The sequence below is a fragment of the Anser anser genome (genome assembly GCF_964211835.1).
Source record: "Anser anser genome assembly, chromosome: 14".
Taxonomy (NCBI): domain Eukaryota; kingdom Metazoa; phylum Chordata; class Aves; order Anseriformes; family Anatidae; genus Anser; species Anser anser.
The window spans coordinates 1,949,764-1,972,893 of record NC_139735.1 but is presented as its reverse complement, the minus strand read 5'-3'; the positions used below and the strand labels follow the sequence as shown (position 1 = coordinate 1,972,893).

Here is a 23,130-nt window from a genome sequence, read left to right as displayed (position 1 = left end):
GTTTTCGGCAGGGACCTGATCGGCTGTGCCCACCGCTTCACCCACCCCACCTCCGTGCCTCCAAACACCCTCTGCAGCACCAGCATCCCCTGGGCGCCCCCATGGGTGCTCATGTGGGGCAGGCAGCGCGTTGGGTGGCAGCCCCATAGCGGCCCCACACCACTCGGCCAGCGGGAAGGGGTTGGAACGTGGGGTCTGACGCTGCCCTGGCCACCCGAGCCCCCCTCCATGGGCTGGCATGGAGGTTTCCCGAGCTGCTTTGACCCAAGCAGGTCGTTCCGTTTGGAGTATCCTTCCGGATACCAGTGGTGGTGGACAACGTACAGCCTCTGGTTTTACTGGGACATCACAACAATCACCCCCTGCTTCGGGGGGGGGGCAGCTGGGGTGCGTGTCGCGGTGCCCACACGGGCCGCACACCCCCGAGCGCCCACCCCAAAACCAACCAAAGCCTGGCCGAGCTGCCAGGGCTGAGCCCCCCACCCTGGGGGGCCGGAGCCCCGCTCCCTGACCTCCATGCGGGGGCTGCCACCGCCTGCACAGGGCGGCAGCGGGGGGGCACCGTCGGGGGCCCCTTCGGAGCGGCAGAAGCGAGAGCGGGAGGGATGGAGGGGATGCAAGGGGCATGGGGGGGATGTGGGGGGGATGTGGGGGGGATGTGAGGGGGATGGAGGGGGTGTAGGGGGGGATGGAGGGGGTGTAGGGGGCATGGAGGGGGTGTAGGGGGGGATGGAGGGGATGTAGGGGGCATGGAGGGGGTGTGAGGGCGATGGAGGAGATGCGGGGGGATGGAGAGGATGTGGGTGGGATGGAGGGGGTGTGGGGGGCATGGAGGGGATGCAGGGGGGATGGAGGGGATGTAGGGGGCATGGAGGGGGTGTGGGGGGCATGGAGGGGATGCAGGGGGGATGGAGGAGATACAGGGGGCATGGAGGAGATGCAGGGGGGTTGGAGGCTCCCGGAGCCGCCCCGCTCCCCTCCGCCTTCCAGCCCCGGGCCCCCCGCCCGCCGCTCCCGCCCCGTCGGGGCCGGGCCCGCCCCCGCGGCCCGCCTCCCCCCACCCCCCCCCGCCCCGGCAGGGCCGTCCCGGGGCTGGGCGAAGCTTTAAGGGCTGCGGCGGCGGCACGGAGCGGAGCCGGAGCGCAGCGGCACGGAGCCCCCCCCCGGCGGCACCACCACCATGCCCCACTCGGTGGCCCTGCGCGGCCCCTCGCCATGGGGCTTCCGCCTGGTGGGCGGCAAGGACTTCAGCACGCCGCTCACCATCTCCAGGGTGAGCCGGGGTCCGCAGCCTCTCCCCCTGCCCTGGGGGCCGGGGGGCACCGGGGGCGCCGGGGGGCGCCGGGCGCGGAGCCGTCGGGGAGGCTCCGGGGGGCGCCGGGCGCGGGGCCGGGCGCGGAGCCGTCGGGGGGCTCCGGGCACGGGGCTGTGCGCTGGGGGCTTCTTGTTTGGGCAGCTCGGCTTTGTGCTGGGGGGCCGGGGGAGCGCTGGGTGCTGGGTGGAAGGTGCGGGGCTGCTGCCGAGCCCCCCCCCAGCCCCTCCCGCTGGGCTGCGGGGTCTCGGGGGCTCTGCTGGACGGGGGGGGGTCGGGCGGTTCGCAGGGCGGCTGCAGCCTTCGGTGCCCTCCTGACGCGCAGAAGCCCTCTGCCATCTCTTCGTTCACCGGCCAAAGCCGTGACAGAAAGTGGAAAATATTTACCCTGAGCTGTAAAGAAAGCTGGGGAGGAAGGCACCTTTAAAAGGACCTGGGGCTGTGTTTGAGCCCAGCGGTGCCCGCTGCCCAGCTTCGAGGGGCTGCTTTTATTCCGGGCTGCCCCGCTCAGGTGGCCCGGCCAGGGTTGGTTTGTGGAGGGAAATTGGGGAAGATGGAACTGGGAAGGACTGGGGCACAGCCTGCCCCCGCTGCTCCTGGGGGCTCGGGCACCCAGCTGTGGCGTGGGTGCTCCCGGGGAGGTGGGCGCAGCAGCTCCCCGAACCCCCAGCCACGTGGGGTTTTATTGCAGCTGAGCACAGACCTTGGGTGTCTGTACGAGCCTTCCCGCTGTGAGAAGGAACGTCTGAGTTTAGAGGAGGGAGCCTGCTCGACTGTTGCTTTGAAAAAGTTTGGTTTAACGTTAAGCAAGGGGAAAAAAAAAAAAGTCTGCTTTTGCGTGGGCCCAAAGTGGGTTCAGCAAACCTGGGAGGTGTGAGGATAATGCCCCCCCCCCGTCCGGGCTTACTTTTGGCAGCGAGCAGCAGCGCAGGGGCTGGGGTTGCTGAGCGTGGCACTCCCTTAGCCCAGGCCTGTTGTAACCCCGCTTCCAGGGAGGTGAGGGGCGATGCTCCGAGAGCGGCTCCCTGCCGCTGCTGGGGGCTGCCAACACCCGGCTCTGCTCCCACCACACGGAGATGGTGCTGGCTTCAGAAATAACACCTAAAGGGGCAGAATGAAGAAGGCTGGGGGGTGGGCAGCCTTGGGGGGGGGGCTCTGGGAGCTGGGCTGTGATGAGATGTGGCTGGGAGCAGGTGTGCTGCGTGCCCCCTTCGATTATGGAGGTGCATGGGGAGGCGATTAGTTGAGTTGATGAAGCAGGAGCTGGGGGAGCAGCTCTGCCCATCCCAAGGCTGGTGCAGCCCCCGGACCCCCAGCCCAGCGGCGGGGAGGAGGGGAAGATCCGCAGGGCCGGAGACAAAAGCGTGGGAGGGAGCCTCTCTGCAGGCTGATTGTCGAGGCTTTTGGCTGACGTCTGCCTGGTTCAAAGTGCTTTTTTATTTATTTTGTATTAAAATGTCATTAAATTACAAACAGATACTCTAAAAAGCAGCGATCCTGGTGGGAGGAGGGAGCAGACTCCGGGGCTCCCACCTCCAGCTGCGAGCCCCAGCTGCTGACACGGGCCAGGGCTGGTGGCTGTGGGGCTGGGGTGGCTGCACCCCCTCCTGTGCCCTTGTGGGGCTGGGGATGATGTGGGGCACGAGGCTGGGGCTGCTCAGCAAGCCTCCTGTGTGTGTGGGACCGGCTGATGCCGGCGGCTCGTGGGTTGCAGCTGGGGACGTGAGACATCTGAAAGCCACCCACATCTCCAGCTCTCGATGCCAAAGGCTGTCTGTCTCTTTGTAACCCTGCTTCCAGTCACTTGTAAAACATGAATTCATCTGCGTGGGGTTTGAGAAAAATATCCTCAGTCACCAATAGGTTGGTTTTGTCTAGTCCTTGCAAGGCTGCTACAGGAAACAATTTCTCTCCCGACCTGACAGCTCCCTGGCAGTAAAGGATCGCGCTGTTTGGAGCCGCTTGCTGCCTGCCTGGAGAACCCTCCCAGGGCGCAGCTGCTTCTCTCGAACCTACCTGCGTGCTGTCACTTCACCCAGAGCAATCTTAAATGTTGCATTGGTGGGACCTGACCCCAAAGAGGGGCCGTAGGAGGGGTGATAGAGATGCAGCCGGCGCTGGCTGCGCGGTGCTGGAGCAGGAGGCACCGCTCTGGTGCCCGGGCTGCCAGCTCGGGGGCGGGACGAAAAGCCAAGCCTGTGGCAATATCTGCAGAGGACAAACCTGGAAAAATATGGATTTGGCAGCAAGAAAAACAATGACCTCAAACAGTGCTGCTTTGGAATAGGACTTGAATGACTTACCAGGACTCGCTTTTACCCTTTCGCTCCCTGCGAAGTCCTGCGTTTGCACAGGTGCAGCTCATGGTGGTGAGCCCCGTCGCTTGCAGCTGTTTCAAATATGCTCATGAAGTCAAGAAATGATTTATTTGTCTTGAAAGCAGGTCTCATCCCTCTGTGGTTTGATAAATCTTAAATGACAAGTGGCAAAGGTCTGATTGCTCGAGTCACTGAGAACAGCTGATGCTGAGGCCATGGCTCGAGCTGGAGTGTGAAGTGTTAAAGTCTTTAAAATGAAATCTTGGGTATTAAAGATAAGGAAATGCAAATACAGATGGCTGTGCTTAGGGCATCTGTCTCATGTGGCCACTTAAAAAGCTAGCTGTGCTAGCTGTTCCTTTTTTTTCCCGGTTTCTTCCCCCGTTTTCTTGGGGACCACAGTGAGCAGGGCTGGAGGTGGTGGGGCTGCCCTGTGGGGAGCCTGGGGGGGGGCTGCAGCCCGGGGCTCTGTGCTGGGGAGGGAGCCTGACTTGCTTTGTCCCTGTGGTTACAGCAAGTTAAAGCCGGGTGTTGTTCATCATGTAATGAGAGGTTCCTCCTTCTAGTGATATTTATAGGGTGGGGGAATGACCCGAAGCACCTGGCCAAGGCCAGCTCTAAGGACTTGACAGAAAGTGGCTGTAGGACATTATTAATTTTCTGGTAGCTGACAGCTGCTTTTCCTTGGAGGCTAACAACCGGACACTGTCTGTGCTTGTGGCACGGGGGCTTTCTGCCGCTTTCACGCAGGTAGCCACAAGGCTCCCTTTCACCCGCGAGCACACCCGGCAGCAGAAGTGGAATAACTTACTCAGCTGCTTTCAGTGCTGTGCCTGTAACCACATCAGTAACTGCCGTGGTTCCGTGTGGGATTGCCGTTGATCTACCCCTTGCCTAGGATTAAAAGATAATCAGTCATTAGTGTAACTGGAGTAGCTGAATGTATTAATCGCCTGAACTCACTTGTCGAGCTCTCAGAGCAGCCAGCGTCATCCCCTGCCCAGCTCTGCCAGCGTCAGTCCGAGCACTTGCTGCTTTTGGTCAGAACTACTTGGCGAAGCAGGCTGTTGACAAACGGGCTGAATCCAGTATTGGAAACAAAAAGTAGTTTTTGAACACAGCTTTTCCTTTATCTGCTGGCTCCAACACCAGATTACCTGCTGGTCCGTAGCAGAGCAGCAAGAAATGCATTTGTCAGCGTTGGCTTGGAGCTGGAACAAGAAATAATCGGTCTGCAGTCCATTACCCGAGTAGTGTGGTGTGCTGAGCTCAGGTTGACTCTTAAGTTTAAGCAGCTTTTTATGTTTGAGCAAATACTTGTACCATGAAAGGCTGGGATACGCAGAAGGAAATCTGCCGATGGAGGAATTCCAATAAACGTTGTTTTGTTCACTCCTCCGGGCTGCCTGCAGGCCCCCCGGTGCCATGCTGGGATCCTTACCACTTCCACACCAAATGCACGCACCCCGAGCCCTGGTTTATGTTACGGGGTGGCCCACAGGGTCCCGTTCCTGCATGCTTTGGGCTGGGGATGGCAGAGCCCAAACCTGACGCTGGGCAGTGCTGGGCGCAGGGGGATGGTTTGGGTTAACCCCCTAAATCCCCACCCGATTGCGTGAATCCCAACGCGCTTGGCAGAGAAGGCAAGAACCAGAGATGTCAACAAAGGGAACAGGACTTTTTCCTTTGCTTTTCTGCTAGGCCATAAGGTTGCCGCCTTTGGTTTTATATGCAAATTTTATGTACTTGATTGTTTATTACATGGAAGCGGTCCACTTCGTTAACAATCCCGAATGGACTGGAATAACTGCTCTGTGCTGATAAAAATCATAAAGCTAGAGACACGGCTGATTTCCGCTGGCCGTTGGTATTTCTATTGTCTGTATAGAAGAACTAAGAGATCTTAGCTGTTTCTCTTTGTTGCATATTATTGTTGTAACGTAATGATTCAAGTGGGGTGATGTTTTTAAGTGGCAGGAACTAGTTGTGCTTGTCGTTTTGTTTTCATTAGTCTCCCAGTGCTTGTTTGGTGCAAGGTCTCAAATGAGAAAGCTGTGCTGTTACACTTCAAGCTGTAGTGGTACTTAACAGTTAATTTAATAAAGATAAGGGCTAAAAGAAGTATGTTACAAATACGTTTGCTGCTGAATGTATTCCATCACCGAGGCTTTATTTAATAACTGAAAGTAAAGTAAATGCTTGTGCTGGTTCAGGAGACAGTAATGGGAGAATAGGCTGGAATGAAAGCCTAATGCTAATTACCCTAATCAAGCACGCTGATAATCCCGAGTGGGAAACCGGGCGGAAAGAATGATTCACGCAGGTCCATTCATACCAGGTCTGACCTTGGTGCGAGTTTAGCAAAATAAACCCAGCACACCCTTGAAAACACTCAGGCTGCTGCCAGGTGGAGCAAAGCCGAAAGTGCTCAGTGTAACTGGGGTGTTCAGCTTTTTGTTGTTGCTGTTAGAAAACTGACATCACCTTCATTGTGCAGATTGAAAGATTGCCTGTTGGGACAGGTAGGCAGAGTTGGAGTTACTTTGGAAAAACGTCTGGGTGTATCTCGCTTGATACGAGGATAAAACAGAATAAAGGTGTGCATCAAGGCTTAATAAAACGCTCCTGTTGGTGTGGGAAGCATGCAAGGAAAATATATGGAATGCTTCTTTTTATTTTTTTGTTGCTTTAAAGTTTAACAGGTGGTGATACATATAGGTGGCCCTGCTGGGGGTAGATCAGTCCTTTAATTTTAACGCAAATATGTCATTATGGGTTATGCGGAGTTAGTGAAGTCTATTACAACTCGTTTTTTCCGGTAGCTTGGGGAAAAATGCATGTTACAAGTCTGCAGGTGTTACGTAGTGAATCTTTGGAGGTGTGGATCCTTTTAAATGTAATATTTTAACTTAAATCGTTTGACCTCAGAGTTCTTAAAATGCATTGGCTGCTGGTTCTTAGATACCCAAACACTTAGTGAAATTATTTTTGTTCTAAGCCACCTGTGACCACAGGTGCTGGAGTGTGAAAGAAAACAGCGGATCTCTCAAGATCTAGTGGAGCTGATAAAACAGCTAAAACAAACATGTTAACAGAACACACTCCACTTGATTTGTTGTCAGTGCGGAGCTGCTGGATGTGTACTGAAGCAAGACACTAATATATGTAGTGAAAGCTTGTTAATGTAATGGGTTTGTACACTGCCATTAACACCACGCTTGCAGTAAGCCCTGGCAGATAAGGGTTGGGAATGTTTGGTTTCAGCTTCTCATCTTGCTTGAGGTTTCTGTGCAAGTACCAGATTCACGGGGTTACTTGGAGCAATTGCAAAAATGCAGAGCCACAGCGTGTCGTTGGAGTGGTTTTTACAGCCAGCAGAGACCAGGAAAAAAGAAACAAACTTTCTCACCATATAGAATGTATCTCTATTTAAAAAAGGAAAAAAATGCTGTGCAAGAGCATTTCAGCCAATAAATCTTCCAAATGTCATAAAGATGCCTTCAAAGCCCGTACCACACTCAATCTTTCTTGTCAACCAGAGCAGCAGAAACTTGCAGCTCAAATTCACACCCATTAAACCTTAAGTACTTCTACAGAAACATGCCTCGTGGACTAATAGCAGAGTACGTGCAAATGACATTTTACAGTACAAGAAGCTTCAGAAAAGCAGAATACAGCTGATTAAATAAGATTATTTTAAATAATTATTCCTAATTATCAGTAACGGGCAGTGCACGGCTGGAAGGGAAACAGCCTGGAAGAACTAAATCCTGTGTGGTTCGCTAACAGGCACCTTGGACTCGATGCTCTGCTGGAAGGTTACCGTGCCCTGAGCCTGGATGCTGTCATCCACCGTAAGCCAAAGCCACGGACGTTTCCCAGAAGCCTTTAGCACATGTAAAGCTTCCAGCACAAAAGGCCAAACCCTGCGAAATATCTACTGTGCACAAATAAACCAGGAGAAGGCAGTGGCACGGGGCCCAGCGGCAGCAGGGTGCATGATGTGACCGCCTCCTTGCTTCACAGGGACCAAGCTGCAGGTTTGGTGCCCGCCTGAATTCAGACTGCTTGTGGTGAGCTTCTGCTTGACAGCACCTCTGCCGCTCTCCTTTTGGTCATAAAGAAAATATCTGCCAGGAAGGTGGATTGAGAGAGCCCCTGCTTTAAAGGGAGCGCTGCGAGCACCCAGGGGCTCTCCGGAGCTGCTCCAGGCAGCCCCTGTGGCAGTCCCAGAGGTGGGCTGGGGGGCATAGAGGGGTTCACAGCGGGGCTGGCCACAGACCCTCTAATGGAAACGAGCTGCCGACCGTGATAAAGGCATCTCTGCTGGATCAGTGTGTGCCAAATGGTGGCTGTGGTGCAGCTCCTGGAGGACCTCGGAGCTGCTCCGGGCTGACCCGCGTCGCGGGGCGCGCTGTCCCCCTGGGAGCATGGGGTGACCCTAAGCGTGGCAGAACCCGGGGGGGTGGTGGGCTGGTGCTGGGTGTAGCAGAGCAGCTCATCCCCAGCTTCTCCCCCCAGGAGGGAGGAGAGGGGCGGCAGCGTGGTGGGGCTGAGCAAGGGGGGCTTCCTGCAGAGTCAGCCCCCTCCCACGGCTGAGCGACCTGTGTCTTCCTCGGCTGGCTCTCTGAGATTTCCACTTGGGCTAGGTGGCTCAATTTATCTTGTTCAATTTATGTTTCCTTGATTCTCATCCTCAACCCCGTAGAGATCTCAGCCCTTCAGCTGGATTAGGACCTAAGCTACAAATCTGATTCTAAATTTGGATGCGGATCCATCAGCGCTTGGACTAGAAAGGGGTTTTGAGCGTTTTGCCCTTCGTAATGCTTGTACTCTGCTTCTTTCCCTTTTATGCTCTTAAACGTCTTCCTTCTTATTTCTTCAGGAGTTAAATGAACTCACATTATGTAAACAGTGCTCCTCGCTTGCTGTGGTGTGCAGCATGCCCAAGCAAAATCAAGATACGCTGGTCTCCTGCACTTTTCTAACTGCTTATATAAATGGATTGGCAAGGAAAGTATATTAGTTCAAAGAACAATGCTTTGAAAAGCTGAAGAGAATCCCTGGAAGGAGCGGTTAAAAGATTTGGGGAATTTATCTTCATTAGCTTGCCACTTAACTCTTGGTCCTTCCTGTTTTAAAAGATATTGCTACCGTAAGAGCATCAGCTGCCTTGTGGTGTGCTTCCTGACGGCAGGACAAGCGCGCTTTGTTGAAAAGCTGAGAACTTTGTCACACTATCTTGAAAGCCTCTCAGAGGCTTTAATCAGGTCCTTTTGATCATGCTTGCAGAACAGAAAATTTCCCCTGACTTGCCTGTAACAAACTGCTATTGATTTGGTTACCCAGTTATGTGGTCTGTGTAGGTTTGTGCAGAATTGTGCCCTTTAACCCATTAAATTCTGTGAAGATGGTTCCAGTAGTGGATGGGATGAGCTGTTCTGTTACAGTAGCACTCTTGCTGTGTTAATCTGTTAATATAATTACTTGATACAACAAATTAAGCTTTTGCTGAAGCATTCATTGCTTCAGCTTGTGGTACCGGCCAGTTCCAGAGCTCCCTTGAACAAAAGTGCTTTCGCACAGCGCTGCGTGTGCCCTTCCCCTCCGTGCCCAGCACCACCCCGTCCCCAGTGCCCCATGGAGCTGGCGGTGCTGTACCCACAGCGCCACTGGGGGTTCACCCCCGGAGGTTTGCTCTGCCCTGACTGCTCCTACAGGCCTGGCAGGCGCCTGGCGTTGGTCGACGGGAGGGAAAGAATAATGCTGTGTGTGTTTCAAGAGTAAACTCCTCTTAGTGCAAATAATCTCGCTTACTAAATGAGATTGCGCAGCTTCCAACACCGACTGGCTTAATACAACAGTTGCCTTGGCGTGCATTATTTTGTTGGCCTGGAGTCAGATGCTAGCACTTAGTAAATCAGCACGAGGCCCCAGCGGCCAGATAAGATAGCCACTGTTGGGTTTGGGGCTTTTCCCAGACCTGCTCCAGAGCATCCCCCTGGCTGGGGGAGAGGGCGGTTGGTTTTTCTGAGCGTGGCTTGGCCTGGCGATACCTCCCACAGCCGGCGCTGTTGGGTGCGGTGCAGACTGCCCCGGAGAGGCAGCATCCTCCAGCCCGATGGCACTGTGGTGGTCTCCAGGGCATCTCCAGCAGCACCACGCTGGTCTTGTGCAGCTTCACCCAGCTCTGCATCAGCTGGCATTGGATTAACGGCAGCGGGAAGCACAGGATAATGATGATTAGCAGCCTAATTTAACTGGTAGCTGGTGTTCACCTCAGTGTGAGGGTCACTGCCATGGCCCGTGTCGGGGTCATCGCTGGTATGGCTGTGCGAGCTCACTGGGCTTCCGAATGGGGCTGGATTCTCGCTAGCTGGGGAAAGAAGAACTTCTGGGTAGCTTTATTAAAAATATTTAAAGGTTTTTGCTTTGGGTGTGCTTCTGCCATACACTTGACTGCTCTGGATGAGTACTGAGGCTGCTGTTGGCCCAAGGCATGGGCAGAGCTCTCTGGGATGCTGAGTGGCCTCGTGCCTGCAGGACTGTGGCCGTGGGGTCTGCACAGTACAGCTGGGGTGTGTGAGACAGTGTTTGATGTATTTATCCTGCTCTGATTCCAAATAAATCCACTATAAGACATTTTTATGGTTGTCCAAAAAAAAAAACCAAGTTAAAAATCCTGGGCTTTGGCACGTCTTTTTCCTTGGGCTGTAGAAGACAAAGGCTGTCCTCGCAGCCTGGCTGGAGCAGGAGCACGCGAACAGCCCCGATCCTTCCAGCACGGGCAAGCTGGGGCAGGGCGCGGGCGGCACCACGGGACGCGGCCGCACGCCTCCGGTGGGTGCTGTGCGCCCCGGGGGAGCTGCGGCTCTTGGTTTGGGGAGCCCGGCAAGGGCAGCACGGGGAGAGGGGCCGCAGCTTGTCCTGGCTTCGGGGATGCTGCTTACGCCAGCCCAAATGCATGCCCTTGGTCTTGTCTCAATCTGTGTCCATTTTGCCTTAATCCTGCAATGGTTTGTTCTCTGCACCGAAGAACAAAGAGGCCTCACTGCTGTCTTTGTAACCCTCCCTATTCAGTACCCGCTCCTTTGATGGAGGGCCCTTGTGAGAACACAGCTCCGGTGACTCAGTGCAGGGATTTTAACTTCACAATATATCCAGTTACTCTCAAATTTGTGCACACCTCATTCATGTCATGCATACCGTGGTTACAGCAGACCGTAGCCCTCTCTGAGCAGAGGCATGAATGGGCGCCTCTGTTAAAAGCTCTGCGCCGAGGCCTCTCGTTGCTACTGGCCTTTAATTTCACTGCCCCGTGGAGATGTTACATCCACGTGCCGCACACCCGGTTGTAACCTGCGTCGCTTGGCCAGAGCCTCAGTGCGCACAGCCCTAGGTTTGTCACTAGTACAACTACAAAAAACTAATTTGTTCACGAGGGTGGATTCTCAGCAGCAGGTTTTCCTCTGGAAAAGTGGCTGTTAAGAACCTGGAGCATTCGGGTTTGAGCCGACCGCTGCTGATGTGGGTGCTGGCTGCTAGCAGCTGGCCGGGGGGGGCTTGACCGAGCCCCCCAGATCCCTCCTGCTCCCTCCTCGTTTATTTGTTCACTTCCACGTGGTAATAGAGGGTCACCCTACCTGGGTGCTTGACTCCAAGCATATGTTCTCCTACAAAGATTAAATTTAACATTGTCTCCTTGTCCTTCTGGAGATCCTGGCTTTGGGGAAGGCTCTCCGTGTGGATCCCCGTGGGGAGGAGCAGGTAGGGCAATGCCCAGGGCTTGATCCTGTGTTCAGGTGCAGTGCAGTGGCCCAAAGCCTGAAGGGTTTGCCTGTGGCTTCTTTGGTGGCAACGGCTTCGCACAGCTGGAAGTTGGGGGAGCTTGGCTTGAAGCACTTTAAAGGCTATTTGCCAACAAATACGAGCGCTGGACCTGACACACGTTGTTACAGCGATTCCCAAGCTGCTATGACACTGATGCTGTATCTCAAACTAATGAGTTCTTGGAGCTCAGCTCCATTTCAAGCCCTCAGTCATCTACATGGATATCATAAAATGCTAATATGAAGATGCTGCCAAAATAACTTGAAATAAACCAGAAACTAAAAATAGGAAACAGCTAAGAGCCCCATTTATGAACAGCTTATTCTCCAAGGAAGCTGCAATGTGGTTAAGATCAGTGCAAGGGGAAAAATCCTTCAGACATCCAGACAGCATTGAACAGACAGGAACAAAACGCAGCTGTATCGGGTCAGACTGAAGGGCTCAGAGTCCAAAAGCCTGCTGGCAGCGGTGGCTGAGTGGTGGACACCAAGGGAAACGTGTGACAACGTGCGAGTGCATGGAGGTGCTTCCTTGGAGGACCTGCCTAAGCTGCTGGGTGGCTTTCAGGTAGGTCTGGCAGCTTCTGTGGCTGCAGAAGGAGCCTAATATTGGGTGAATATCGTGTTTTCTTACCCAGGTTCAAAAAAAACAACGGGACAAATTAATTCCAGGAAAAAAAAATAAATCTCTCCGGGGTTAAAATGCCCTGTGTCAGAGCTTTGCAGCTAATATGGGCTGTGTTAAGAAATACCTCCTATTGTTTGCTCTGGGCTGAGTCATAGGGGAGCCAGGATGGGGAAGGAGGTAGCCAGGCAGGTTTTTTTAGAGCAAAAGAGCTGGCTGGAGCTATTGAAGAGCGAGTGGTAAATGTTGATTTGCTCTGACAACGCAACAAAAGGCTTAATTCAGGCTGTCAGTCCTGCTTAGATGCAGAAAGTGATTTGGAGCTCCTCGAACACCTCCAGGTCTGTGTCTCGGTGGCACCTGGAGCTGTGGTGGCGGGGGGAGCCCTGCTGCAGGGGCGGTGCGTGCCGGGCTGCCTGCTGGCCTGGGGGTGCACAGGGCTTTGGGCGGTGCGACGGCTAAACCCTCCGCAAATTCCCTCTGAAAATAAGAGCTTTAAAAAGCAAACAGAAAGAAAAAGGTGAAAGCAGATGTGTGCATGCCTTCTTTAAGAGGCTGCTTATTTAGAGGTAGCCTGCGGTCATCGCAGGGGCTCGGTGGCACCACGACACAGGGGGCCGGTGCCCAGCAGCTAACCAGGCAGCTGGAGGTGGGTTACCCTGGGCACCGAGGGGAGGATGGAGCAGCGATTCTGTTTTCTGACTCTTGTGTTTTATTCTAAAACCAAACTTGGTGAAAATGGGGCTTCTACCGGCTGACCCTGCCAGGAGGCAGCCGCCGGCCTCGGCAGCCTCTGGCCTGGGGGCAGGCAGCCTCCCTCTGGTCCTCAGCACGCCTCTGGACGCGGTGAGGCACAGAGCCATCACCTGAGACAGGACAGCACTGGTGTAAATCAAGGCCGAAAGGGAATCGAGGCACTGTTACGCTAAATACAGCTAGGTATGGGGGGCAGAAAGCCACTCCGTGCTTTGGGCCACGTGTTGGGTTAGCAGAGTGGTAACAGATGCTCTGGGTGCCCGAGGAGGAAATTGAAGGACAAACGTGTAGTTATTAAGAGCTTAAATGGGCGTGTTTACCTGTCCCGTCTGTGTTGTATCACTTTATCGTACTGCAAAAATTAAAAACATATTTGGGCTGATGTAATCGAAAGGGCAATTTCTCAATTTTTTTATAGGCTGTAGGTTTGGCCTTACGTCTGACCACAAATGGTACCTGGACATGTCATTAGTTCCTCAGGAAAGACGTTAAGTTTTATAAGGCTTTGGCATTCCTACAAAAAACAGTAGGAAAGGGTTGTGGATGCTTGATGAGCTGCGTTATGTTCCGTGCAGAGCTGCAGAGAGACAAGTTATTTGAATGATGGTCAGGAAAAACTGATGTCAAATGTAACATCTCCCCAGGAAGCAATTAGGGTGACTGCTCTCATCTCTAAATTACATATTTATCCAAAGTAGAGGGTTTCATGTACTCCTCAGGGACTGATTCTCACAGCATGTTTTAGGGCCTGCAAGCTAAAGGAGCTTTCCTTAAAGAGGGAGTTGTATTGTTTGAATAAAGAGATCTGTTCGAATAAAGACGTTGGATCTGAAGAGGGGACCTGATCACGTACTGAGGCTGGCAGAAAGCTCATGCACCGAGAGCCAGCACCTGATGGCATTGCATCCCTGACCCTCAAAGGTGCAGGGATGGCCCTGGCTGTGTCCCAGCTCTGGTAGCTGCTGTTGGTGCAGGCAAAATGTGTGGGTCTCCAGAGATAACTGTTGTTTCAACCTGCTTGTTTCAATGGGTCTCTTTAAAGTGAGCATTCTTTTAAGTAACCCTTCTGCGTTCTCCCGCCTAGATTAACCCTGGAAGTAAAGCAGCCCTGGCAAACCTGTGCCCAGGAGACATTATTCTGGCAATTAACGGGGAGAGCACGGAAACCATGACGCACCTGGAAGCACAAAACAAGATCAAGGCGTGCATGGACCAGCTGCTGCTCTCCGTGAACAGGTAGGTGCCGCACGCCGCTGGCTCAGGCTGCAGGTGCCGTGTCCGTGTTGCTGAGAAACGCCTCTGTGGGCATTTCTGTGCAGCCTGCTTCCCGTCCTGCTCCCTGTCCCTGCTCCACAGTATGACTGCTCCTGGCCGGGGAGGCTGGAGGAGAAGTCCCAGTGCCGCTCGTGGTGCAGCGTGCCCCGCGATGCTGCGCTCCCCGTGCCCTTCCAACGAGGGCGGCCGCTGCTGCTCTGGCAGCGGTTTCTGCCTGTGCCCCTTCAGAGAGGGAGATGTGGGAACAAGGCAGCCTTGGGGCTTTGGTTTCTTACGTGCTCTGTATCAGCTTTGCCTGACACTTCTCCAGAAGGCTTGCAGCTGGCCCCGGAGCAGGCGTGCCGTTAGATCCAGTCCTTGATGCATCCCAGCAGCCTGTGTGGTTGTTCTGTGGTTTTTAGAAACAGTGAGACAAACTATTTCTGAAAGAACACTGGTACAATACATGGGCCCGGGTCACTTACACGTGTCTGGGTTCTCATTTGCACCTTGCAAGGCTCCTGCAGGCTGAACTGGGTCGAACCCTTCAAGGCAGTGGAGCTCCTGTTCGATTGACTCCCACCTATCAATTTCCAAAGTGTCTGTTGAATTAATACACCTTTGAAGGTGCTGCCAAATACATGTGAGTTCTTTGCTTCTTTTACTATTTCAAAGCAAACTGAAGGTTTGTTTCTTTTGCTTTCCATTGGAATTAATCTTTTAGCTAAAGACTTCGAGTGCAGGCCACAAATGATCTTGTCCTACTGAGTGCTCCTTATAAGGCTACCACGGGACTGTTATCTCCAGTAGATTTAAATAAGTTTGTACTAATTGTCCACTTCAGATTAAAAAGGCATTTCCTGCTATAAAGAGCTGTCACTTGCTGTTTATACTTCTTTTAGGAAATATGCAGTTTCTGACTGGAAGCCTGGTCCCGGCCCATGGTTGCAGCAGCCCTGCTCAGAGCAGGGAGCGCTGCCCTGGATGGGAAACCTGGTTTTGTTCTGGGGTTTCACGAAACAGGGTCTGCAATGCCTGGCTGCAGCAGGGGCTGCTGAGCTCAGCCTGTACCATGCAGGTTACGTGGCTGCTTCTTTGGGGAAGAAGGGGGAGGGAAAAAATAAAACAGAAAACCCTTCACGTGGGTAGAACTTCACATAGCCAAGGAGGATTGTCCTGCCTTCTATCAGGCGACGTTTTTGGGAGGCTGGACCACCTATTTACACCCAGCAGGGCTACCTGGAGCAGGACAAGGATTCCCTCCCAGCCCCGCTCTCTCAGTGCTGGTGGAGCTTTCTGTGGGCTGTCTGAAAGCACGAGAGAAGTGGAAACACTCGTGTGGCAGGAGGATTTGGTGGTTCAACAATGGGACATCTTTTGTCAGGACTTAGAATGCAGTTTTGCTGAAAACAGCTTTCACCTGAAGTCTGGCAGCATTGTGTTCTTGTGTGTGGGTTCCTACTACCTGAATTTATAAGCTGAAGTCCTATTTTCTCACCCCATTTTAGCCACCAGTATCAATTGGCGTCTGTCTGACTGAGATCGAGCCGCAGGTGTTCCTTTTTTTGCCCTGAACATTGACATACTTTCACATCTGTAGATTGCCTAGTGTCCTCTTGTAATGGTGCAGTTACTCAGTTACACGTTTATATTTGGAAGATAAAACTTAGATGAATAGTGAATGGGAACTTTGTCATCACGGCAGCTTGAAGACTTCTTTCCATGCGTTCAGCCAGATGTGAGGCTGTGCCAGCGACTGCCATCCAGCACCGCAGGGAAGCTAGTGCCCAACAGAGCGGTTCAAATAGTCCTGGGACGTGCCTGGAGTCGGAAACTGCTTTGTCCGTGCCTAGAACAGGACACTGCCAGAGATGACTCAAGTACCTTAATGAAATCATCACCTTTTCCATGGAGGCTTTTTAATCTGTAACCTGAAGGCAGTGTTGCTGACCCCACTTTATGGCTGAAGAGCGGAGCAGGAGGAAGGCGTCTCGCCCGGGATCTGGGGCAGGCTTTGGAAGTCATCCACTAAGGGCAGGCAGTGGCAGGTTGTTAAAACCAGAGCTGGAGCTGTTATGGCATCCAGCTGTCTGCTGATGGGCTTGATGGCATTGCCATCTTGAGACGAGATAATTTAGTGGCTTCTGACCTTTATACATGTAGGCATGCTAAGAGAAAGAGATGGTTTTGTTTTCTGTTATGCTGTGCTGACACTGCAGTGGTTCAGGAGTGGTTTCAGGTGCTCTTTAGTCCTGCCTGCTGCAGTTCATCCATATCCTAGAAAGTAAGGAGATGGCTTGTTCTCGTGTCAAAGCCTTGGGTCCCAGTCTCTGCCCTTTTAGCGACTGCTGGCGGGGTTATTTGGTGGCTTTGCCCATCAGAAGAGTCACGCTGACAGCAGGAAGCGGGCGGTACGGGCACAGCCCTGCTGTCCCGCAGTCCTGCTGTGTAGAGCGGTGCTCAGCTCATGCTGGTGGTGCTGGGATCGTGGCAGCAATGGTGCCAGTGTGCTCGGTGTCAGCAGTATCTGTGAGACTGGCTCCCGTTGTCCCAGCAGAGGTTCCCATCCCAGCCGCAGTGCAGAGGGACGATGTCCAGCCCAGTGCCTGCTGCTCCAGAGCAAAGGGTTGCGTTTTTAAAGCCACAAGACCGATGCACACAGCACCTGGGGACGATGAGGAATGGCTGTGTATGGGGTTTGGCTTTGGGAACAAGACCTTACAGCTGGTGCAGTTACGTGGTTCTTCAGAAAGCAAGCACCTTGCCGGGCCTTGAGAGCTTTCTGCATCTCCTTAGCGTGGCCTTGCTCTTGGTAGGAAAAAATGAATAGCTTGTTTTCTCTGCAGTGAGAAAAGCAGCTCCAGTGACACGTTATTAGCTCTATTTTTAGTCTGGCCAAGCAGAGTGCTCGGTGACATGGCTCTTGGACTTCTCCCCTGTCTCCCGAGTGACCTCCTGAATCCAGATGCCTGTGCCCAGCCGTTAGTCAGCGCGGGAAGCGCGTCCAGCAAAGCCTTGGGAGCGCCTCTCGAGGAATGCCGTGGCCTCGTGTCTGGGGTGGCTGTGGGTGCCCAGCAGCTGTGTGTGCAGTACTGCTGGTCTCCTCCCGAGCCCTGCGGTGGGACCGTGCCCTGAGAGAGCCCTGTGTACGGAGGGACGGGTGGCTGCTTGCTCATCCCGAAGGATGCTTCCCAAGCAGCGCCCTTTCTGCATGCCCCCTTTGACAAAATCCCCAATGGAGTGATTAAAAAGGCAGTATAGTGTCTGAAGTATTTGAAATAACAAGCTCACTGGTCTGTCTTTTAATAAATGCACACAAGACTGGGTGCTGAGTGCCTTGCCGAGCAAGGCTCCATCCCGCTCTGAGGGTGGGCAGGGGGCGAGGCGGTGAGCTGGGCGACGGGGGGCTCCCAGCTCCTGGTGCTCTCGGCGCTTCCTTCTGTGCCGTGCCCTTTCTCAGTGAACCCCTGACGTTGTGTTCCTGAGGTGTATAACGAGATTGGGTTTGTTTTCAAATTGTTGAAAGTTCAAATTTGATTGAAAGTTGAGTAGGAAAGTCGGAGTGGGTGAAAACCATACAAGGAAAAAAGGAGCGAGTTGTTGGCTGTGACGGGGCAGGCCAACAGACCCGGGTGTCCCGACACCGACCGGACCCGCCGGGTTTTGGGTGCACTGGCAATGCAAAACGGCCCCTCGGATTTGGGAGATGCTGATTATATTTATCAGATTTGCCTGAAAAGGGCTTTCGGTGGGAAAACAAGTAACGAGGATGACTGGTGGTTTGTGCGTAGAACAAACCAGCAGTGCGTAAAGCTTTCCCATGTGCTGCAGACAGCGTTCCCCTCCGTGCCTGGGAGGAAACAAGCGAGTGGGACGTCCGCGGTGATGTGGGCTGGTGGTAGTGAGGTGTGACTGTCTGGATGGGCTGCAAATAGATGCCTGCATCTGTCTGAAGTCTGTCATTAGAAACGTTGCCCTGGGTTTGGTTTTCTCTTGCCCAGCTGCATGGCAGTCTGCTCACGCAGCCAGAATGGAAGGAAGAAAACCGAGTGCTTCTGGTCAGACGCAAGCGTGTAATTTGCAGGCACCGTAATGGGAGCCAGGTGCTGGGAGCACCCCATCTGTGGCTGGGGCAGGCTGTGGGGCAGGACAGGGATCACAGGCTGGGCAGGGCAGCTGTGGCGGCTGCTCCGGCAGGAGCTGCTGGGTGGAAGCAGGATGGATCCGTGGTGCAGAGCGCGGCTGTGCTGGCAGGAGGGAGCCGCGCTGTTCCCTGGGGCATCCAGCACTGCTGCGTGCCAGCTGCAGCGGGTGGCCGCTGGGGAGCAGGAGGAAGGTGTGCTTGTCTCTGTGGGATGTTCTGGTTTCAGGGGGCTGGTGGCGGACTCGGCTCCGTCACGATACGCAGCGAGCAGGGCGGTGACCGGCAGCGGGATCTGTCCCCACACAGGAAGCCTGCAGCCTCCCGGTCACCAAACCTGACCTTCAGCAGGCGTCTCCAAAGGAAGCACAGAAATGGGTGGCTTCCCACTGAGACGTGAGGTGAAGGAAAACCAGACAAGTGCTCAGAAACTCCGTCGGGGCTCAGGGCAGCTGCGTGCACCTGATCCTCCATTTAGTTCTGGGAGGCCGGGGGAGGCAGTGGCTGCAGGCGTTGGCAGCAAAACTCGAAGCGTGGTAAAAACAGGCAGGGCCAGGCCCTCCTGTTCTCCAGACAGCAGCAAACGGCAGTCACCTCGGCTGTGAGGAGCTGCAAAAAAAAAATAAATAATAATTACAACAAAATAATTGCAAGCTTGATAAATCACGTCTGGATCCTCTGCAGCAGCATATGTTCATATGAAGAAGTCGCTATTTAAAAATCAGCGTTCTTTCCCATAACCAACCTTTTCTCCTCCTGGAAGGCAGTTGGCACGCAGGCTAGCACATAACATGCTCTGCCCAGAGATAACCAGCAATGCAATGCGGCTCGTCCTGTTCTTACATCTTACGCTGGAGTTCTGTTAGCGCTCTTAAAGAAAGCCTCGCCAGCTCCTTCAGATCGGGCCGTGCCTCAAGTGAAAGCACGCGCAGAGCTGGTTTCAGAGCTGCTGAGGGCTGGGCACAGGGAGGACCTCGGGCGCCGGACAGGAGGCCTCGTGGCATCGCTGTTCCTGCTGACGCACGCGGCTGGCACCTCCTTGGCGGTGCTGCCCGGGCCTGCCGCTGCCCCCCCAGGGGAAGGGCGAGCCGGGAGGCGTGCGCCGGGCTTCTGCCCTCTGCCAGCTGGCGGTTTGCGGCGTTACGCTTCATCCTCCCAGAGGAGCAGGCCTCAAGCCCGCGTTGGGAACGTTTCCCCGCGTGCCCTGCAGCCGAGGGTCAGGGTTGCACAGGGGGACCCTCGGCGCGGTGTCCGTGGGGCTGCCCCTCGTGCGCTGAAGGCGCTCCCGGCACCGCCGTGCCTTGTCCCAGCGCGAGGTGTGGGGGAAGCGCTGGCGCTGGGGAGGCTGAGCCGGGTGGGTCAGGATGTCCGCGCCCGCCTCAGCCCGGTCCTGTGTCGGCTTCGTGTCCCTCGGGTCCCCAGGCGAGGCGGCAGCGTCTGGCAGGGCAGAGCCAGCGGCAGGCGCCGGGCAGCTGAGAGAGAAGATCGGTGGCGTTAGGCATCCCCCGTGAGCTGTTACGTGCAGACATGTGGTGTGCAGGGCTGGTGTTCAATCACAAAATCTGCGCGCTTGACTGGAGGCCAGGGATTTCGGAGTTTTAAATAATGTAAATGTGTGGACAACGATGATTGCGTGGTAAACTTTGTTCTTTCTTCCTCACTGAAATTGTCTCTAAGGTACACAAATGAAGAAATTCCACGTCAGGAAAGCATGCATGTTTATTCCTGCCCCGTGAATAGTGTGCTCGTATTCCTGTAATGTGCAGAGAGGATTTCACGTGTCTTGAGTCTGATATTTAAAAAATAATAACATTGCTGCCTCTTTTCTCAGTGCAATCCGTCGGAAGCCCTTTCTTTTGGTGATAATCCTGGGCTCCTGTGCCTGGGGCTGGGTGGGGGCTGCAGACCAGCACCAAGGGGCCTGGGGCTGTTGTGTGGGGCTGCAGCGCGGACGGACTGCGTGCACGCCTGCTCTTCTCCGAGACGGAGCTTCTCTGGAAGCTGCCTCCCTGCAGGAGGAAGCCCAGGGATGAATCTGCCGGGCACGTAGCCCCCGGAGCCCTGGAACTTCACGGAGCTGACTTTGAGCCTCCCCTGGCTCTGTGCACGTTTTTCTCGTGGCTGCGGCCGAGGCTGTGCGCGTCTGAGCCATGCAGTGGCGGCGCTGGGAGGTGGGAACCGTTACAGGGTGTGATGTGCTCTTACTGGAAACTTGAGAACAACTGAGTAAGTGAATCACAGCTTCCCCTCGGAGCTGTGCGAGGACTAACAGGGGAAAACCGGCTGCTTTCCAGCGCCCAGCTCCACAGGAACAGCTCGAGCCAAGGGGGACGAAGGGAGAAGCAGCACCACGGCCTCTCCTGCGTGTGTCCCGCGTGAGCCGGGTCCTCTGCGTGCAGCGGGGCTCACCCAGCGCTAGCACCTTTGCTAGTATGTGCGAAGCCTCACCTCCTTGCAGAGCCAGTGGAAGCCCCGTGCAACGCTGCAGGGACTGATCCTGCACCATACGGCTACCACAGCAAGCCTCAGCATCCTGGGGAATCACGAGCATCCTCTGGGGCAGCTTTCCTGCTTCTTAGAAGGGTAACGGCCATGTGGGAAATAAAAATCACCTTTGCAGTCATGACCTTGAGGATGCACTGCGGTGGGAGGTGGGCAGTAACCTGAAGTCACTGCCCTGGGAGGGACTGAACAGATCGGGGTGAAATGCAGCGACATGCACACGTTGCAGAGGCGTGCAGCTGGTGCCCACTCACGCCTGTGCGCCCCATGAGAAGAGCGGGTGGCAGCATCCCGGGATGGGCTGGCGCTCCTCTGGGCACTGCTCACCCCTTTATAATGGAGCAAGTAGATACTCAGTAAGACGCAGGAGCTCTTGCAGCTTGAATGTAGCTCTGTAAACATAGGGAAGGAGACTTGCAGATCGTTACCAGGTGAAAAAACACTTCGGTAAAATGTGCGAGCATATGCAAGTAATTTCTGGAAAATGATATTGAGTCTTTTTGAAAACAAATTGTGGGATAAAAGGTGTCTGCAACTTTCTTTATTTTCTTTCGTGTTGTCTTGTTAATGGGTCTGTTTCCCATGAAGCCCCATGTCTAAGGCCTAGCACTAACCTGGGTAAAGTTATTTTTCTTAGGATTGTTCTAGCAGCCATTAAGATAGAGCAGAGCATTGTTAATGCACAGTAATGATTTCCACATAGCTGACTTTAATCCCCTACAACACATCTGAAAACGCTTTTCCCGTCCTTGAGCCGTAAATTAAACAACTTGGAACATTTGAGTGCGGTGTCTGATCTCTCACCCATTACGCTGGAGAAGTGTGATTAGCTTTTGCTGTTGCCTAAACGCAGAGCTGTGACTGCTGGCAGCACGGGGTGCCTCGGGGTGGCCATGGTGACCCCGAGGTCCCTGCTGTGCCCCTGTCCCAGGGCCCACAGGGGCCTCCCCCTGTGCTGGTCGTGCTGGGGATGCTGCCTCGGGTTAGCTCGTGTTCCCCTGGCAAAGAGAGGTCTCCTTCTCACCAAGCCTCAGAAGGTTTTCATTTCACTCTGGTAAGGCTGGCGATTTCCCCAGTCCCCTTCGCTTTGCAGGGAGTTTTCGAAAACGCCAAACAGAACCTAAACCGTGCCATATCGGTTTAATTTCAGAGCAGTTCAACTGGAAACTGCAGCCGAGGTCAGTCTGGGTTTGTTCCGGCCCTTGCTGGAAGCTGCTCAGGGCTGCGTCTTGCTTACTGTGGCGTCTTGCTTACTCCAAAAACTCCTGGTCGCTCTAAAGGATTGTTGGTGAAGCCCTTGAGTTTAATCATTAAAAATGCTAACTACGAATGGTCTTCTGCATGCAAGCCTGCAGTGTGACCATGCTGTCCTGAAGTGCACAGACGTGATGACTTTGGGAGCTGCCAGTTATCTGTGTCCCGGGACAGCCGCCGTGGCTTGTCGGGGTGCGGTGGGCTGGGAACCGCGGCGTGGAAGCGCCGGCAGCACCGCCGCCAGTGCCTTGGCTTAGCGCGGAGAGATCTTGCTGTTGCTTATCGCTCTTATCTCCTGGAAGCAAAGTCGCTTTATGAATCTCATTTCTTACTCGTTGGCAAATTGAAATCTTCGGGGATTTTTTTTTTTTTAAGCTGTATTTGGCATGTGGTCTCCAGAGCTGCACAAACAGGAATGTCATAACCGCCCGCTTCTCGGCGGCAGTGCGAACAAACAGCAGGCTAGTTCAGTGCAAGGGGAAAAAGCACGGAAATTATAACCACGATTGCTGCCAATGCAATTAGGTATTCTCATTGTTCTGAGCCTCCAGATGAAATTCTTAACGTGGAAGCAATATACACGGCACTGGGTGATGGCAAAAATGGAGTCGGGGTTGTTGGGAACGCTGCCGTTCCTGGGAAGGTCAGCTTCCTCTGTCCCAGCAAACAGCAGTCTGAAAGAGCAATTTAGAAAGCAGGGTCCCAGCCTAAAATCAAATAACTATAGTAGAGTGTTTATCAGAACCAGACATCTTTTTCTAACTGTGACAAAGAGCAAGCTCTTTGTTGAAAAAGCTGTGATGGTGGGGGCCCCGAATCTGTAAAGGCAGGGTTGCATGCTGACAGGTTTCGATACAGGATACTGGAGGTAAAACTTTGCATCAAAGATTGCGGGGTTAAAACTGCTCCTTGTTCTTCACACTTGGACTCTGCAGATAATTAAACCAAAACTGAACACGGTGTGCAGCTGGGGCCAGAGTCCGAGGAGGGATGCTTGGCTGCAGCGGGTGATCCCAGGCTACGGGAACTAGAGCTGCTCTTTGCATTAAGAGGTGCGCAGGCTGTGAGGTTAAACACAGCGATCTGCTCCGTGTGTTGGGCGTCTGATCTCGCCCTTCATCCCCAGCGAGGCTGAGAAG

At 54.1% G+C, this 23,130-nt stretch overlaps 1 protein-coding gene across 1 annotated transcript in view; it reads left to right on the top strand.

Moving 5' to 3' along the window:
- The first annotated feature begins 1,082 nt into the window (after positions 1-1,082).
- The window catches only part of PDLIM4 (PDZ and LIM domain 4), a 43,390-nt gene continuing 21,342 nt past the window's right edge, over positions 1,083-23,130 (top strand). The window contains exons 1-2 of the mRNA XM_083799216.1: positions 1,083-1,273; positions 13,925-14,076. Of these exons, the coding sequence (XP_083655342.1) occupies positions 1,181-1,273; positions 13,925-14,076 (245 nt within the window). The 5' untranslated portion in view covers positions 1,083-1,180. The remainder of the gene's footprint in view (positions 1,274-13,924; positions 14,077-23,130) is intronic.